Source organism: Amblyomma mixtum, chromosome 8, assembly GCF_055824585.1.
Source record: "Amblyomma mixtum isolate Tamu chromosome 8, ASM5582458v1, whole genome shotgun sequence".
Lineage (NCBI taxonomy): Eukaryota > Metazoa > Arthropoda > Arachnida > Ixodida > Ixodidae > Amblyomma > Amblyomma mixtum.
The window spans coordinates 7,524,130-7,540,523 of record NC_143019.1 but is presented as its reverse complement, the minus strand read 5'-3'; the positions used below and the strand labels follow the sequence as shown (position 1 = coordinate 7,540,523).

The 16,394-nt window shown below is 49.9% G+C and overlaps 1 protein-coding gene across 1 annotated transcript in view; it reads right to left on the bottom strand.

The window, feature by feature from the left end:
* Nucleotides 1-16,394, bottom strand: part of Ufd4 (ubiquitin fusion-degradation 4-like) — a 106,340-nt gene that overhangs the window by 22,575 nt on the left and 67,371 nt on the right. The window contains exons 15-27 of the mRNA XM_089556412.1: nucleotides 15,103-15,243; nucleotides 13,698-13,804; nucleotides 12,561-12,672; nucleotides 11,965-12,099; nucleotides 10,497-10,639; nucleotides 9,030-9,173; nucleotides 8,330-8,410; nucleotides 6,935-7,371; nucleotides 5,197-5,516; nucleotides 4,366-4,619; nucleotides 3,186-3,565; nucleotides 1,797-1,874; nucleotides 172-440 (exon numbers count right to left, since the gene is read on the bottom strand). Of these exons, the coding sequence (XP_089412538.1) occupies nucleotides 172-440; nucleotides 1,797-1,874; nucleotides 3,186-3,565; nucleotides 4,366-4,619; nucleotides 5,197-5,516; nucleotides 6,935-7,371; nucleotides 8,330-8,410; nucleotides 9,030-9,173; nucleotides 10,497-10,639; nucleotides 11,965-12,099; nucleotides 12,561-12,672; nucleotides 13,698-13,804; nucleotides 15,103-15,243 (2,601 nt within the window). The remainder of the gene's footprint in view (nucleotides 1-171; nucleotides 441-1,796; nucleotides 1,875-3,185; nucleotides 3,566-4,365; nucleotides 4,620-5,196; nucleotides 5,517-6,934; nucleotides 7,372-8,329; nucleotides 8,411-9,029; nucleotides 9,174-10,496; nucleotides 10,640-11,964; nucleotides 12,100-12,560; nucleotides 12,673-13,697; nucleotides 13,805-15,102; nucleotides 15,244-16,394) is intronic.

The window sequence follows — 16,394 nt, the reverse complement described above, 5'->3', positions numbered from 1 at the left end:
TCCTCTTCAGTGTTATATCTGTGTGGGACCGAAAAGTGTTGCAGCAAAACATGAACGCAAATGCGTCCCCAAAAGCGCGTGCTAAAAAAAAGTTGCTTCCAAGTGCCAGGGCACAAGTCGCTGAAAATCTGCATGAAAGCCCCCAAAAGCACTACTGCATCCCCTCCTCACCACAACGTCCTCGTAGTCATCGTCATCCTCATTGTCGTCATCGTCCTCGTTGTCGTCATCATCGGGCAGGTCATCGTCGTCCTCCAGGTCGGCCATGAGCGTCGTGGCCCGGCAGGTCTCCAGGAAGTCCTGCTCGCTCTCGCTCGACATGGAGGTCAGGCTGACGGTCAGGCCCCCGCCACCTCCGGCACCCCCAGCCACTGTGCCCCCCGCAGTGGTGGTGGTGCTGGTCAGGCTCGGGTAGCTCTGCGCCGTGCTCAGGAATCCCCCTGCACCACCACGCCACGCACAGAATGAAAATGTCACACTGCATTACTCAGATGTGAGCTCTGCCTTCCATGGACATCAGGATCATAAGACATCTCATTTTAGTTGCACGTTTTCTCCTTTCAAGTGATGCATTAGACATTACGATAAACGGTTCACCATGCAGAATTCACTTACAACCATTAAGCAAACTTCTTCTCTCATGCGTTTTTTGTTTCGCTTTCATCAACCAAATGATGGCTGTGACATGTAGTTGGTGCTTGGATCACATGAGGCACTAAAAAGACAAATGTAATCTCCAATACATAGTTCTAATTCACTGCAACACTTAAAAGCCAGCCTGTTTCAAGAGGTGGAACAACAAAAAACGACATATCAGCAAATTTTATAACCGTTTTTTTCATGGCTCACGTGGCCTATAACCCTACATGTCACAGCCATCGTTTGAATGATGAAACTGAAATAGCATCAAGAAGAAATTCAATTATAAATTATTCAGCAGTCGTAGGCAAATACCACGGAGTGATCTATGTACACTTACGTCTAGCACACTGTTTGAAAGAAGAAAACACTCAAGAATAAAATTTGGTGCCTATACTCCTTTAAAACCAGTCCAAATGCCCTCCACAAATGTTTTCAAGGCCCAGGAGACGACATCCTACACACTCTAAACAGCTGTAATGATTCTTAAGGGCATTAGCATTTAGCTCCAAGCAGGCTTCAGAGAATATTGAATAACCCGAGAAATTCAAGTGACATTTTGAATGTTTAACACCTTATTTTGTTTAACCGTGAAATACAAAAGCTTTTTTCCAGTTTTCGACAATTCAGCCCTTACCGAGTGAGGAACCATCGCAAGCTCACAGGAACGAGCATATATTAGCGACCAGTGTTTTGGACCCTGCGATGTCCAGAAGTTCCGATTTTAGAGTGCAGCTCTTAGGCACCCGTTTCTGCATTGAGCAGGGCGGTTTGGCATCATCCTCGGTGCAACCGAGCAAACGAGTGCATCCGAGGATAAAAGAGCGAACTCAGAGCGCAGAGGAGGACTTAAGAGAGCGATATCGAAGAGAGTGTGAGGAGGAAAGCAATAGAGTGAAGGCAGGTCACCCCACGGCGGCTCACGGCAAAGAAAAAAAAAGAAGCAATAGATTGTTCTGGAGCAGGCTGAAAGGCTCAGCTTCCTGCTAACACGCCTCGGCTCATGACCCTGGTCCTCCTCTCCCCACTAAAATAAAAAAATAGCTATAATAGCAAAAGAAGCACTTTTAACAGCTTCCTACAGACAACACTACTGCTGACACCAACACAAGTGCTCTGAATGGTGCCACCTAAGAGATATAAGTGGTACCACTCACCAGCTGGGAGGTGGTTGCCCAGCTGAGAGGAGGCCTCGTTGCCCACAGCTATGTCACCCAGCAGGTCAGCAAGCACCTCTGCAGCAGCAGAAACAGAGAGAGAGCAGACATCATGCAGCACCGCTGCGCACACCAGACACATTGAGAGCAGTGAATGCAAAGCAGATGCAGGCAGTGCCTCTGCGGCATCACTCTCCCAGAAAAACCAATGCAGTGGTACGTGGTCCCAAAGTTGCCCATGGGCTACAAGGGACGCTGCAGTGGAGGACACGAGATTGATAAACCCACTCTTTTAAAGGGCATTGATCTCACACACCCTGTGGGTGCCTTTTGCAACTCGCCTTTATCAAAGCACGGCTGCCACAGCCAGGTTCTAAGAACAATGACACGAGTGGAAAATTCAGCCAGTGGTTATCACATTTAACCATCCATTTGACAGCTGGCTGCCATAACAAACAGTTGTCACTGTACAAGAACATGGGTAGAGAAAATCCCAGTGGGAGCACCCCACACAGACAAGAGCACACCTGGCAACATGGAATGACTTGTCGGTTGCTGTACTAAGGCACTGCACATGAGAAGCAGCAGGTGCCAACTCTCGGAGCAACCGACGCATTAGCGGCCAGAACCAAGGCACCACCAGAACGGTGTCACCTTGAGACGACACTGCCAACAGCTTTATCTTCCATGAGCGTAACTCCAGAGACCCACAAGAAGGAACCTGGATGACTTGACCCATGGGCTGGCTGGCTAAGGTATTCCCCAAGAGTAATAGTGTGGGGGGCTTTGAATGCCACAGAAATGCAGCACAGCTTAGCCAAAAATATGTACTGGGCAGAGCCATTTCTCAGTTACAATGAAGGCTTTGTTCACACAAGGGAGTCTGCGGACAGTGGCTAAGAAGCTACACCGCCTCAAATGTATTAAATGTGTAAGCACAGTTCACAACCAGTTAAACCGGTAATCATAGTCAGCTAGAACTACCAATGTCCACACACTTGCTGCTGTATGTGCATCACCACACTAACCACTCCAAGTTTTGTTTTGTTTTTTTTTTCGGGGGGGGGGGGGGGGGGGGGGGCAGTTTTTACAATTTCCTGCACTTGAACTCCTGTCACAGTTACATCACTACAGTGACTACCCTGGATCGCACGGGGAATTTCGCAGACATAATACCTTGACTCCCTTTACCCCATTAATAGGCCCACATACAGTGACCTCACCCACTGTAATATAATTGCAAGCACTACTTCACTGATATTTAGTGCACGTATCCCTTTTCGCTTCTCTCAAGAAAAGGCTGTATGAAAACATTTTCTCAGCCCCATACGTGAGACAGAGACATGCAAGGCAGACCACGTCTGCTCACCACCATTGAAGCCAACTCACCTGGGAAGTTGGAGGAGAGTGCCAGGCGAACGAGCGAGCTCACATTGTTGGAGCCACGCGAGAAGAGTGATCCGCCGCCGGCCACTGCGGCACCAACTGCCGGAGGCAGCAGGGCCCCCGCCGTGTTGGTCGCGGAGGAGGCACCGCCCCCACCTGCGTTGCTGCTGCTGCCCGCCCGCCGCACAGCGGCGAAGGTCTCGAGCAGGCCGGCCACGGACTCATTCGTGTGGCCCAGCGTCAGGGACAGGTTGGGCACCGAGACACTCATGCTGTTGGAGGAGGAGCCCGTGCGGCTGGCCTCCGACCCTCCGCCGGCACCTCCGACCGACGGAGTGGCGCCCCGCGTGTGGTCCCGGTGGCGGCTGCCCGATGTCTTCAGGCTGCTCCAAAGAAGAGTCGGCAACAGTTGACCTTGTCCTTTCGAGCATAGAATAATTTTTTAGCTCCCTTCCCCAACAATCTCGGCTGAACATCATCCTATCGTGGCAAAGATAATGCTGTCACATAATTATGAACTTTTGTGTTCCAGTTCGAGAGCACGAGACCTTTTTTCTGTTTAGTTACGCTCAGACTTTGCCAGAAATGCACGCAGATTTCCCACAGCAAGAGAAAGTAGATTGAAGTGCTTTCTCTAATACGCTGGCTGGTTTGACTGCTATATAGTGGAACCTCGTTTATACAACTTTCAGGAGACAACGCAAAAATGTTATACAATCAGTGTGTCATATAATTGGAGATGTCTCACAACGAATGCATTCACATAATAAACATACCCTCTTTTCTCACTGACCACAGCTTCCACAGAGACCACAGCTTCCGTAACAAAAAAAGAAACTGCTTCCACCAGCGAGTGGCTACCAAACTCAACTTTCAGTACTACAGTAATCAGCCTTTTTTGTGGTAAAAAAAAAAAAAAGGAAGCAAGCGCTCAGTGCCCACCTCACACTCATCAAAACACTGAGAGTGCTTGTGTAGGGGACAGTCTTCACTGCATGACCACCTCAATCCAGAAGCACTAGCTATGGATGCCCTACCCTAAGGCAACACTATCCAACAGGCAACCCCTAGACCCCAGGCAAACACAAGACTGCAGGCAAGCATTAGAATGCAGACAAACACTAGACCATAGGCAATGCTAGCCCGCAAGCAAAACAGTGCCCACTTCTGAACAGACACGCACCCATGGCCAGTTGATGTCGCAGTCGATGTCACAGCGGCAGTTGACGCGGGTGGCTGAGTGGTTGAGTCTTCTGTCTCTGGGTCTTCCATAGTTGGTGACAGGCTGTTCAGCGGAGCCTGGAGCACTCTTGGCTGGCTCGCAGTGGCCGGCACAAGGGGCAGTTCGGGAAGGTCTTGCTCGGAGCCTGTCGTGGCCAGTGCGGCCTCGGCACGCGCGCGGATCAACATGTTTTCAGCCATGGCTTCCGCGGCCGCCTGCAAGACGGAAGAGACCAGTCCGGCTTCAAGTGAGACAAAGTCAAAGCTTAGCTGCTTGCGAAAGAACAGCTGGGCAAAACAAACACGAGGATTTAAGTAAATAAACAAAATAAAAACTAGTCTTTCAAAAACTAGCGTGAATTACATATACACAGTGCCCCCAGTGCAAGCCAAAGTACATTCCCTCCACCTATGAATGACCCAAACATGCACTTCATCAGGTGAAACCTAACATCTTTTACAGAGCTGATTGTCTGTCCTTCATCTAACGTCTTTCACGGAGCTAATTGTCTGTCCATCTAACGCCTTTTACGGAGTTGTCTGTCGTTCATCTAATGTCCTTTATGGAGCTGTCTGGCGTTCATCTAACGTCCTTTATGGAGCTATTTGGCACTCATCTCACGTCTTTTACGGAGCTGAATGTCCATCTAACATCTTTCACGGCGCTGTCTGTCCTTCATCTAACGTCTTTTACGGAGCTAATTGTCAGTCACTCACAGAACATTTGCAGTGAATGCTCAGTTTAGAATCGGGCGAACCCACACACAATGAACTGGACACCACTTCAACACACCTTGACGGTGGTAAGGTTCTCGGCTGACACGGCAGTCTGCTGCTCCATCGGCTGGGGAGCTGCAGAGGAGTCCGGCACCAGACTCGACGCGGAAGAACTCTTGCGGCTGGTCAGACAGCATCCCGCAGCGGGCAGGCTCCCACGGGCAGCCGCACTATCGGTGGTAACGGTCTTGGCTGGCCTGCCCGAAGCCGAAGATGCCCGCGAAGCTGCGGCAGCATCTGGGTCGTAGCCGGGGGCCAGTCGCAGGTCGTACTTGCCCTCAGCACCCATGCGGTACGAGTTGGAGCCTCCGTGGTCCCAGGTGACATCGATCCAGCCTGCACAGTACACAACTGCTCTACAACACTGCTGCCACTAGTGCCAATTTCTGCCCCTGGGACAAAAGCTGTCACTTTTCAATAAAAACAAACAAATTAAAAATAAGAGGCATTGGAATGCCACATGTTTGATGGCAAAGCAAAAAATAAAAAGTGGTTGACAGTCGAACCAAATATTTCTTAATGACTTCAAATATCGGTACAGATAGTTTGTTAATTTTAATGCAAACATTTTAATTAGCTGCTGCTGTTCACATGGAAACGAGAAAGACCACAGACTAACAAAATAATCCAGGTGAGGTTCACGACAAGCTCTACAGCTGAGGCGTTCTTGCTGTTAACTTTTCAGCTGATTTTGAGAGCACACAGGACACAACAGAATCTTTCAAGCTGGAGAACTGGACAAATCGACGGAAGACTGAATATGCTCGATACTTTGCTCCTAGCTAAAGAACTCAACTGCATAAGTCTCAATAATGAACAGGCTTTGTCATACTGCATTCAAGAACATATCAATGACTACCTGGGAAGCTCACCTACCCAAGTCATATGGTCCGTGCATCGCGTTCCAAGTGCATGACATAGATGTCCCTCCTAACACAACTAACTTGATTCAACAAACAACCACTGCTCCAGGCCCACGAACAGCGAGAGGGATGTCTAAGAGGAAGAAAGTGTGGGCCACCAAACTAAGGCACCCAGCATAAGCACCAAGCACCAACTCTCAGAGGTGACCAGCATGCCGGCAATCGCCATGGAGACGCCACCAAAACAGTGCAGTCTCCAGACCATCCAGCCAGCAGCATTATATTCCATGAGCGTAACTCCAGACACACATGCAGGCATGCCCGGATGACTTGACCCATGGGCAGACCACACTGACATGCTTGCTTCATCAGCGATGCATTCCATCATCTGTCTTTGTAGCTGATCAATTCCGCACTTTGTTCTTGATGTCAGGACTGATTCAGTGAAACAATACAAAGCACATCTATCTCCAAAAGGATATGCGAGGTATCCACTCCATTAAAAAAAAAAAAGAAAACTCTGGTGCTAAGGGACACACCATGTGCTTGTGCAATCACGTACGTGGCCACGAGTTTTTACCCTGGTGCACAAACAATCAACGAGCCAAACAGGACCTCTGAGTTTATCGCATACACACTTCACCCCAAAAGTGTACTCAACTTTGCCACGCATGACCCCTTCAACTTTGTCCTTGTAATGCAATCATATCTTCACCTATTTAACCGAATGCAACATTAGTGCATTGACTTATCAAGCCTATTTTCGAGCAATAAAATTTCCATGCTCGATTTCAGTGACACTGCCCCGTTAAGTATGACGCGCAAGATGCAAGTTCCCCTCGCTAAAAGAATGCGACGTCAAGAAGAGGGAGACTGCTCCCGCCGTAGTACCGTTGTGAAGCTCCCCGGTGACGGTGCCCTCGCCGGCGGGGTTGCCGTCCTGGTCGCGCCACTTCCAGTCGGGGCCGCGCACCACCCGGGCCCCGCTGCCCATCAGCTTGAGCATCTGCTTGATCTGCCGGCGCTGCCGACGCACGTTGGCCTCTGCCTCCTTGGCAGCCCGGCCCAGGTCGTCGCAGATGCCCGTCACGGTGCCGTAGATCTCAAAGCCCGACAGGGACAGGTAGTGGGTCTGCCCCGAGGCATTCTTGCCCGTCTGCTGGATGCGCACGTGGCGCCACCCCTGGCTCTCCTCGGCCGTGCCAGGCAGGGCCCAGGAGGCCGTGGAGCCGGGCTCATTGAGTGAGCAGTCGTCCGTGTGGCTCCACAGGGTGGTCCACGTCGAGCCATCCTTGGACACCTGGAACAGCCAGTTGCGCAGGGCCGACCTGCACCCAGAAGAAGAAGTGTGGGGCAAAATGAGGTCAACGTCACGCCTGGCAGCCAGCTTCCAGCACACACCAGTGGGCCAGAACAAGTGCACCGCAGAAGCAGCCAGTTGGGGTTTAACTCTCAGGCTGGGTGGTTAGCACTGCAAACTACCATTTCAAACTGCCACAAAATGGCATGGCCTGGATGCTACTATAGGCTACAGTACTCCAATATATTTTTCAGAACGCTCACGCTATATATAGTGAAAGCCTTTATCATTTACTGCAAATATGACGGAACTGAAAAGACTTTCGAAGAAGCTTGGCGTCAGCAGTGATTGCGGAATCAACCACATCCAACAGTCATTGGAAGCAGGGGGTCGAATTACAGAACGGTCATAATTCCAAAACAGTCGCAAAACTGCTGCAAAGCCCGACTCCTATTGGTCAGCGTGGGCTGGCAGACATGTCGACCAATAGGAGCAGTTTTTGACACGTTTGTGATATATTCGTTACGTAAATTGGCCCCTGGTTATTCAACCAGGCCATTTGTAGACAGGACCATCCATGCTAAAACTTCCCCGCTTGGTTTGTAGCACAGCCCAAAGTGACCATCGGCCACACTATCATGAGATTGTAGCATAGCAATTCACAGCTGTCATGTTATCGTAGAAATTACAGTGCGTGCGCACAAGTGAGCACACGGTGATCACCCGGAAGAAGTCCTGAAGGCATCCCAGATGCCCCACAGAGAATACCGAAGCATCTCCAACAGGAGCGCACACAGGAGTACTGAAGTGGCTCGGCAGGATGTGACAATGTGCCACTAAGTGGTCTCAAGGGAGGTTCTGCACCAGTTTTGCAATGCAGGCCCAAAGGAATTCCCACAGCAATTGCTGCAAAGCATCCTGAATATCACGGAAGTGCCCCAATTATTTAAATTTCTTTCTGCAAATGAGAAAAGCGCACTACTTGCCTGCCATAGCCCCTGGCATGCCTCAGGGTGTAGCAGTTGGGGATGATCCAGACACCCAGGTCTATGGAGAACCAGGCACGTCTGCAGAGAGAGAAAAGTGCAGCTTGCACACTGCGGCAATTCAGTTAGTGGTGACTCGTTCCAAAGAACACCACCGCACATCGACAAAGCTTGGCACAACTGCCTCAAACTAGCCTACAACACCAGATGTGTAGTACGCCCACTCCCCACCCTTCAAGTTACAACATGGGGGGGACAGCTAAGCTGCCAACTGCCGTAGTTAGGTGGCTAGTTTTGTTTTATGCCCCCCAATAAGCACTGCAAGTCCGTCTGCCACACATAAGTGCTTGCAAGATACAGCAGGGTTAGAAACATCAGTGTGCAGGCCTGACACAGACATGTATGAGACCTTTTTCTGGCATACTTAATTCTAAACAGGCAACAGAGCTTTCCTTTCACAATGTACATGAGGAGTTGCTGTCATCCTGCTTCACTACCTTCATCCTACCCCTGACCTAATCATTTCCACAGCTGACAATCCTCAGCTTCCAGAAAGTGCTGTTCGTCAAATTACTAATTATCTCAGCAATTCTTGAGTGCTCTCCCCATTAGCGCACTGCCTCTCCTTGCCACTTGGCAATACAAGGGCTCTTCCCAATCCTTTGACACCTTGGTGAGTCAGGGGAAGAGGAAAGCCTACTTGTCGTCATTGGTGTGGCAGTTGAGGGCCGAGGTGTCCCGGCTGAGGATGTCCTCCAGGTGGCCGTAGGGCAGGTTGCGACCCTCCGACGAGGAGACCACCACCAGACCCACCTGGGCAGGGTTCACCCACTCCGACGAAGTCCTGCACACAGGATGAAGAGGACGGGAACTTCACCACACCCCATTTACCTTAATGGCACCCTTAACCAAATGACACAGCAAAGTGCTGTTACAGCCGTTAGGTCTATGTAATCTCAAAACGGCAGGCACGGGCACAACCCACACACATCGGGCATGCTTGTGCATTCCACTCTTGCGTTCCAAGCATTACACATATACCGTATTTACTCGCATAATAGGCGCACCCCTAGTTTTGGTGCGAAAAATCAGATTTTTTTACTTCCGCGCATAATAGGCGCACCCCGAACTTGGCACTGTGATCCATACTGTATTTACACGATTGCAAGCCGACGCCTCGCCGCCCCCCGCCCCTCAATATTTATTGTAAAAGTTTTTGCTGAACTGACTACTAGTCCTCACTAGTGCTGCTGCCGTCGCAGCTGCTGCGGACCAACAGCACGTACGACGACATCGCGTAGAACAGCAGCACACAGTTTTTAGGGATGCTCACATTAAACGTCTGTTTGGAAAGCTTCACCTCCAGCTGGACACATTCCCGACTTAGGCCCGCGAAAACCTTGGCGCTTAGAGTCGCGTACGAAAATTTAGGCACGCCGCAGTTGCAACTGCCGCACTTCTCGGCCACATCGAATTTCCAACCTGCTGCACGCTTGCCGTGTTCGGGAGCACACTCCCAGCCGTGTAGCTATTAAGGTGCTTGCCCGTCGAGCTAAAACAGCAATGCTCGGCGGCAAAGCCACAAATCACGATGAACTAACGCGCTACCGCAGATCTCGGCACTTGACAGCAACAAAAAAAACTGGAGCTGGTGATGCTGATGGCGATATGGATAGCGAAAGCTCGCGGCGGAGGAAAACATTGATGACGATGATGAGCTTGGCCTTGGGCGCCCTCCGTGGGCGGTATCTGGAAGCTCCTGTGCGCGTGTGTGGCCTCCGCGATCAAGCGCCCGTTGCGCGCAGCCGGAGCCGATCGCGGAGGCCTCGGCGTGTGCATTCCGAAGGCTATTCCCGCGTGGGTCGTGGAAAGTTCCGGTGTGGCCCTTACACAGATCTTTTTTTTTTAAATATTTTCTTCGGGAAAACGGGGTGCGGCCTATACACGAGTGCGTTTACGCGGTGTGTTCAATTTTGTGAGTCGAAAAATTTTTGGAAATTTTATCCCGCGTAACAGGCGCACCCCGAACTTTGAGCCGGATTTACTGGAAAAAAAGTGCACCTATTATGCGAGTAAATACGGTAAATGTGCTAAGTGTGGACCAATATGGCGGTCATGCGACAGAACTATGCTAGAAGACAACCGTGCCCCACACAGTGTCACTCACTTTCCGTTGGTCCCAATCCAGTAGATGAGACCATTCTCGTCAAAGTCCCGCACGTGGCTGAACACGAAGCGCGCACCGGGTTCCTTGAGGCGCTTGACAAAATTGAACGTGGAGCGGTCGTAGTCGTACCACTGCTTTGCCACCTGGTTGGAAGAAAACGTGAGCACAGTCAGTGCCGAAGGTCGTCACTGTTGTCTAACTGGTCAGTCACTGAGAAGTTAGACAGGCCGAGATGACCATAAAAATTAACGGGACATGAGTCAGTTTGCCTTCTATCTGTTCATCACGCAAGGAGATGGTGTTCCTGTCAGGGCTGCGCTACACAAGTTGCACCGGAGTTGGTTACCTTCGCAGCCTTTTTATCACCCCCATTTTCTATGCAAGCTCAAATGCATACACTCGCTCTGAGTAAGTCAGATGTAGCACTACGTCTCTCTCTCTGTGTCTGTCTCTCTCTCTGTCTGTCTCTGTCTGTCTGTCTGTCTGTCTGTCTGTCTGTCTGTCTGTCTCTCTCTCTCTCTCTCTCTCTCTCTCTCTCTCTCTCTCTCTCTCTCTCTCTCTCTCTCTGTGTGTGTGTGTGTGTGTGTGTGTGTGTGTGTGTGTGTGTGTGTGTGTGTGTGTGTGTGTGTGTGTGTGTGTGTGTGTGTGTGTGTGTGTGTGTGTGTGTGTGTGTGTGTGTGTGTGTGTGTGTGTGTGTGTGTGTGTGTGTGTGTGTGTGTGTGTGTGTGTGTGTGTGTGTGTGTGTGTGTGTGTGTGTGTGTGTGTGTGTGTGTGTGTGTGTGTGTGTGTGTGTGTGTGTGTGTGTGTGTGTGTGTGTGTGTGTGTGTGTGTGTGTGTGTGTGTGTGTGTGTGTGTGTGTGTGTGTGTGTGTGTGTGTGTGTGTGTGTGTGTGTGTGTGTGTGTGTGTGTGTGTGTGTGTGTGTGTGTGTGTGTGTGTGTGTGTGTGTGTGTGTGTGTGTGTGTGTGTGTGTGTGTGTGTGTGTGTGTGTGTGTGTGTGTGTGTGTGCAGCGCGCGAGATTGAGTGAGTGAGTGATTGAGGATGACCGATAGAGTGAGAGAGTGTGCGTGTTCTCTCTGGTTCCTCACTATTTCAACTAACCTGACAGGCCCACCCATTGACAGTTCACACGCAAGTCATCACCTCATTATTTCTGAACCAAAATCACCAAATACTCTGCATAAAAAGAACATTTTGCACCTAGCAGTGTAACAAAGATGATGAATGAGTGTCATTATTCCACAACTCTACTGACACGAGAAAGCACACTGCCATAGAACAACCCCTAGCAGCCTGCCTGATGCAGCAACATCTGAGCAGACGAAAACAACAGCTGATAAATACATAAGCACTTTATTCACCTCTGCTACCTGTCTATAGCCGTAGCACACGGTGACAAAATGCTCCCAGCAACAATAACCACACCATCAAAGGGAAAGATTCTGTGCCACTCGGGGTGCGCCACTCACCATTTTGACCAGATATTTCTCGAGTTGGCCGACAGTGGTGAGGGGCTCCATTTTCAGGCCCCGTCCCGTGCGGTCGATCAGCGATGTCTCGGCTGGCGCACGCTCCAGGCGGAACCGAAGCCGCCGCGTCAGCACCTGAGTGGTACACACAGAAGGTTGTGAAGTTGGATTCTGGAATATGATCCATCAATTTCGGGCCAAGCAAATCCTGCCTCCATCGCCACATTGCTGTTGTGAAATCATGTAAAGATTAGACCTGCTGCCTATTCCAAATAAAAAAACGGAATAAAATACTGGCGTTTGCATACTGGATTAGAAGTCGAGCAAATCCGAGCATTGTTTTCGACTAAATCAATTTTGTCATTACTGAGCCAGTTTGCGAGGCACACCAGTGAAGTCCTCAAGGCATATGAAAATACAGCGGCTCGGAAAATTAGCTGAATATACAATGATGAGAACAGTAATAAAAGATCCATGACATGCTCATGTTTCTGCAAGCAGCAAGCAAATGATGCAGCCTAATTTTACATCCGTGGTAGCCTACGTTTGGACACCAGTGCCGAGGCAAAACTGTGTGCGACTCGCACAGTCCTCACCTGGAGGCCGTAGCCAGAGCCGGGCGTGTCGTACAGATACACGGGCAGTTTCTCTATCGACTCCAGCACCATGACTAGCTTTCGCAGTAGTGTCACAAACGGGGAGCGGCTCCTGCACCAGGCACAAAGAAATGGGCAATGCTATACAGACTACACGTACCAACCCAACCAGCGCATGCAATCAGCCCAATACTGGCAACATATTGGCACAGGACGGCCCTACAAAGGAGCAGAGTGAAACCATTCATTTCCAATATTGGGCCGTTCACTGTTTGGGAAGAGTCCAGCCTTCATTTGCACATTTTGTGCTGGCACCTTGAATTGCCAAGACCACCCCACACCCACAACTTTCCCTTTTTCCACTCCACACACGCAGCTCAAATCTCAAACCCATCACTACCTTCCTCAAGATGCAACATGACTACACAAGATTTATTTTGGTGGCCGCACCATCTTCTAGCTAGTCTTTCATAGCAGTTCTACAGTGGATCAGTATAGTTCTAACTTGTGCCGGCTGCCACCTCAAATGTCAATGCCAAGATAAAGGAAAAAGCCAGCGTGACTATGCAAAACAGACTAGGCAGCCCCAAAGTAAAAGAAGGAAAAGGTTCCGTGTATTCCACAGAACACACGCCAATACACTTCACTGTGCCATTTGCACTTTACTCACGACATGAATGACAGAGTGAAAACATGTCAGTCACTACACTAGGACACCAAGGCAACAGTGACCATGCCAAAGTGTGAACCCTGAAGCGACCAGCACATCGGCAGTCATCAAGCGCAACGTTGCCAGAACGGCAGCGCCGCAAAGATGACCCACAGCCAATGGCTTTATCTTCCATGGGCGTAACTCCAAACAGCCACACAAAGGCATGAGTGGATGACTGACCCATGGGTTTTCAAGCGTGAGGTCACTCAACACATACTTAGGTTTTGCTCTAAGGCAAGTAGTTGCGAAACAAAATATAAAAGCTTCAGAGCCGCAGTGTGTCAAAAGCAAGAGGAGTAAAGGAAGATTTCACTAGCCTTATGATCACCGTTACTTTTTTTTTTTTTTGATAATGCAATAAGAGGCAATGCGATAGCAACAGCAACAACACTGCGTAGAACCGAGCCAGGCATGGCCACACTCACTCGTTGCCGTAGGGCTTGTCGTGGAAGCAGTTCTTGAAGATGTGCACTCGATCCTTGAGCAGGCGGTTGGCCCTCCATGCCATGTGGCCATTGCTACCCTCCAGACCCTGCAAAGCGAGGAAAGACACAATAGTGCCCTCCTCAGTGTCTGCCACGGCTCAATGCAATGTCAGTGCAACAAAGCTACTGTTGGCAAAGCCAATACTGTAGACCGACTTTTTGAACTCGTAATAATTCAGGCTTGCACGATATGCAGGAATTCACTGAGGAACCATCAGGCATCCTCAAAATTTGATTCGCACCAAATTCCCCAGAAAAGCAAGGACCCGGATAGCAACTCTAACAAAGGCGCACTCAGGCTACGTTCATGCACATACACAAAACTCTCCTCAGCTAATCAATGTTTGTGTTCTCTCACTTATCTTGCAAGTAAAAACTTCCCATTTCATGAAAGGACGCAACCCAACGGTCACAGAAAGCGCAACGCCTCAAGCATCCATGCTAAGGCAGCATAGAGCGCAGTGTTGGTCACCATACTAAGGTGCTGAGCAAAGGGGGGCAAGCACCGACTCGCGGAAGTGACCACTGCATTGGCAACAGCCGCAGCAACAAATGGTTTTCTCTTCCGCGAGAGCGACACCAGACAGTCGAGGCAGACACGCCTGGATGACATGCTCGCGGGTGAAGAGACATCAGCTAGACAGGGGTGCATTGGGACATGCAAGACAGTAGCAACCTAGTCTCCCTAAGATACGGTCTGCAAGATTCCTCCCATTGTGCCTGCTGTTTACAGCTGAGATGCATCCATGTCTCTCAGTGTACAGGGCATAAGGGTGGATGAATGACTAATTCAACCATAACCTTCAATTTTTCAATTTTTTTTTCGTGGCCCCTGAGTTTATCAGCCTCGCAGCAAAAAAAATGAAGACAAAAGCAAGCAGGCTACAGTTTGAAAAAAAATAAATAATAATAAATGAAATCTTTTTATATGTTGCAGAAAACTGTGTGGAATCGCACTTTATGGTTTTATGGGTTCTGTAGCCTTTCAACAACAGAGCGCCACCATCTTAGTATCACTGCGTATCAATATGAACAGGAAAAATCGAAGCTTCTGCTGGTCGTAATGTCGCAGTTCTGTGACCAAAAGCAAAATCGTAAGAGGCAACAAACAAGGCGAAAAAGGATAAACTTTAAGGTTGATTTTCTCAGCTTTCACATTTACTGCGATTGCTATCCCTCATCCAAACACAACCTAACAATGCTTTTTCTGCGAACAGTACAAGCATGGAATCCGTGACAAAACCATTATTCAGAAAGGCTGCACAATTCACATAAAACCACGAGATGCACACGTCAGGAGGCAAACTCAGGACGCGGAGGAGGGGAAGAAGAAGCAAGCACTCACGCTCTTGCCCAGCAGGCGCAGCAGCGCCTGGACGAGGCCGCTGCTGTGCAGCTCGTAGGCCGACACGGCCCGGTCGTCCTGCAACAGCTGCACCAGCTCCTGCAGGGCCAGGCGCAGCTGCCGACCCCAGTCCGAATGGGGCTGCACCCAACGGGGGGAGAAAGAAAGAGAGGATGCGGTTAACGGGACGCACCGTGTAATCAATGGCTTCAAACTAATCTCCCCCCACCCGCCCCACTCGAAGGTTTTTAACTTGCAATATAATCTCTGTGCCTATGGGTGCAACCACACTTTGCCTCTACCGTGACGAGGCCACAACAGCCAGAACCAAAACTGCCAACTCCCACTGAGTAACACTGTCAGCTGTCACGTGCAGAGTGACGTAGTAAACGCGTAGCAACCCCCCCAATTTCCATGGAGAAAGTGGAGGGCGGTTACTGCCTGCTGACTCCGTCACGACACATGCAATGAGTCGAGTCACAATTGTAACAGCTGCCGCGCAAGACTCCAGAGCAAAAGTCTGGGTACCAAAGCATGCACTCACGCGTGCGTGCACACTCACCCACACCCACACACCTTACTGCTCCCTGCTCCATCACGGCACATGCGGCGAACGTTGAAAAGCTATGCCCACAAGTGTCAACTACTCTGGCTTTTAAGGTGCTAACAGAGCTGCCTGACCCAAGTGCACCTCACGGCATTGCAACAACGCAATGAAGAGGTGTGGCATGAACGACAGCGTTTAACACCTGAAACGTGAAAGTAAGCAACCTGAACAGCCTTACACCAGTTCGATACTCCACAACAACTCCTATTAATCAAAACAATGACCAACTTTCATCCGTCAGCACTCAATTAAAGGGATAGCTTGTTGGTCACCCTACTAAGGCACAAAGCACATGGGCGCCAAGCGCCAACTCTCAAGAGTGACCGGCACTGCTGGTGAATGGCACCAAAGCACCGCTAGAACAGCGGCACATCAGGCCAAGGCAGCCACCAGCAGCTTCATCTACCACAAGCGTAACTCCAGACACTGTGTGTGCAAGGCGCCTGGATGACTTGGCTCGTGGGGTCAACATAAACAACTCGTACGGAATGTGCATGAAACGGTGAATCACAACACCATCTGCAACATTCTTTGGCAAATGGTTGGCATGATACAATTTTTTTCCGACGCGCGGTGCTCACAACTACTAAAACGCCGACGGCTTTTTGACCGAACGAGCTGCGTATGCTGTCGCCTAATAGTTAGGGACAGTTTCATATAATCAAAAATTTGTAATATCAGCATT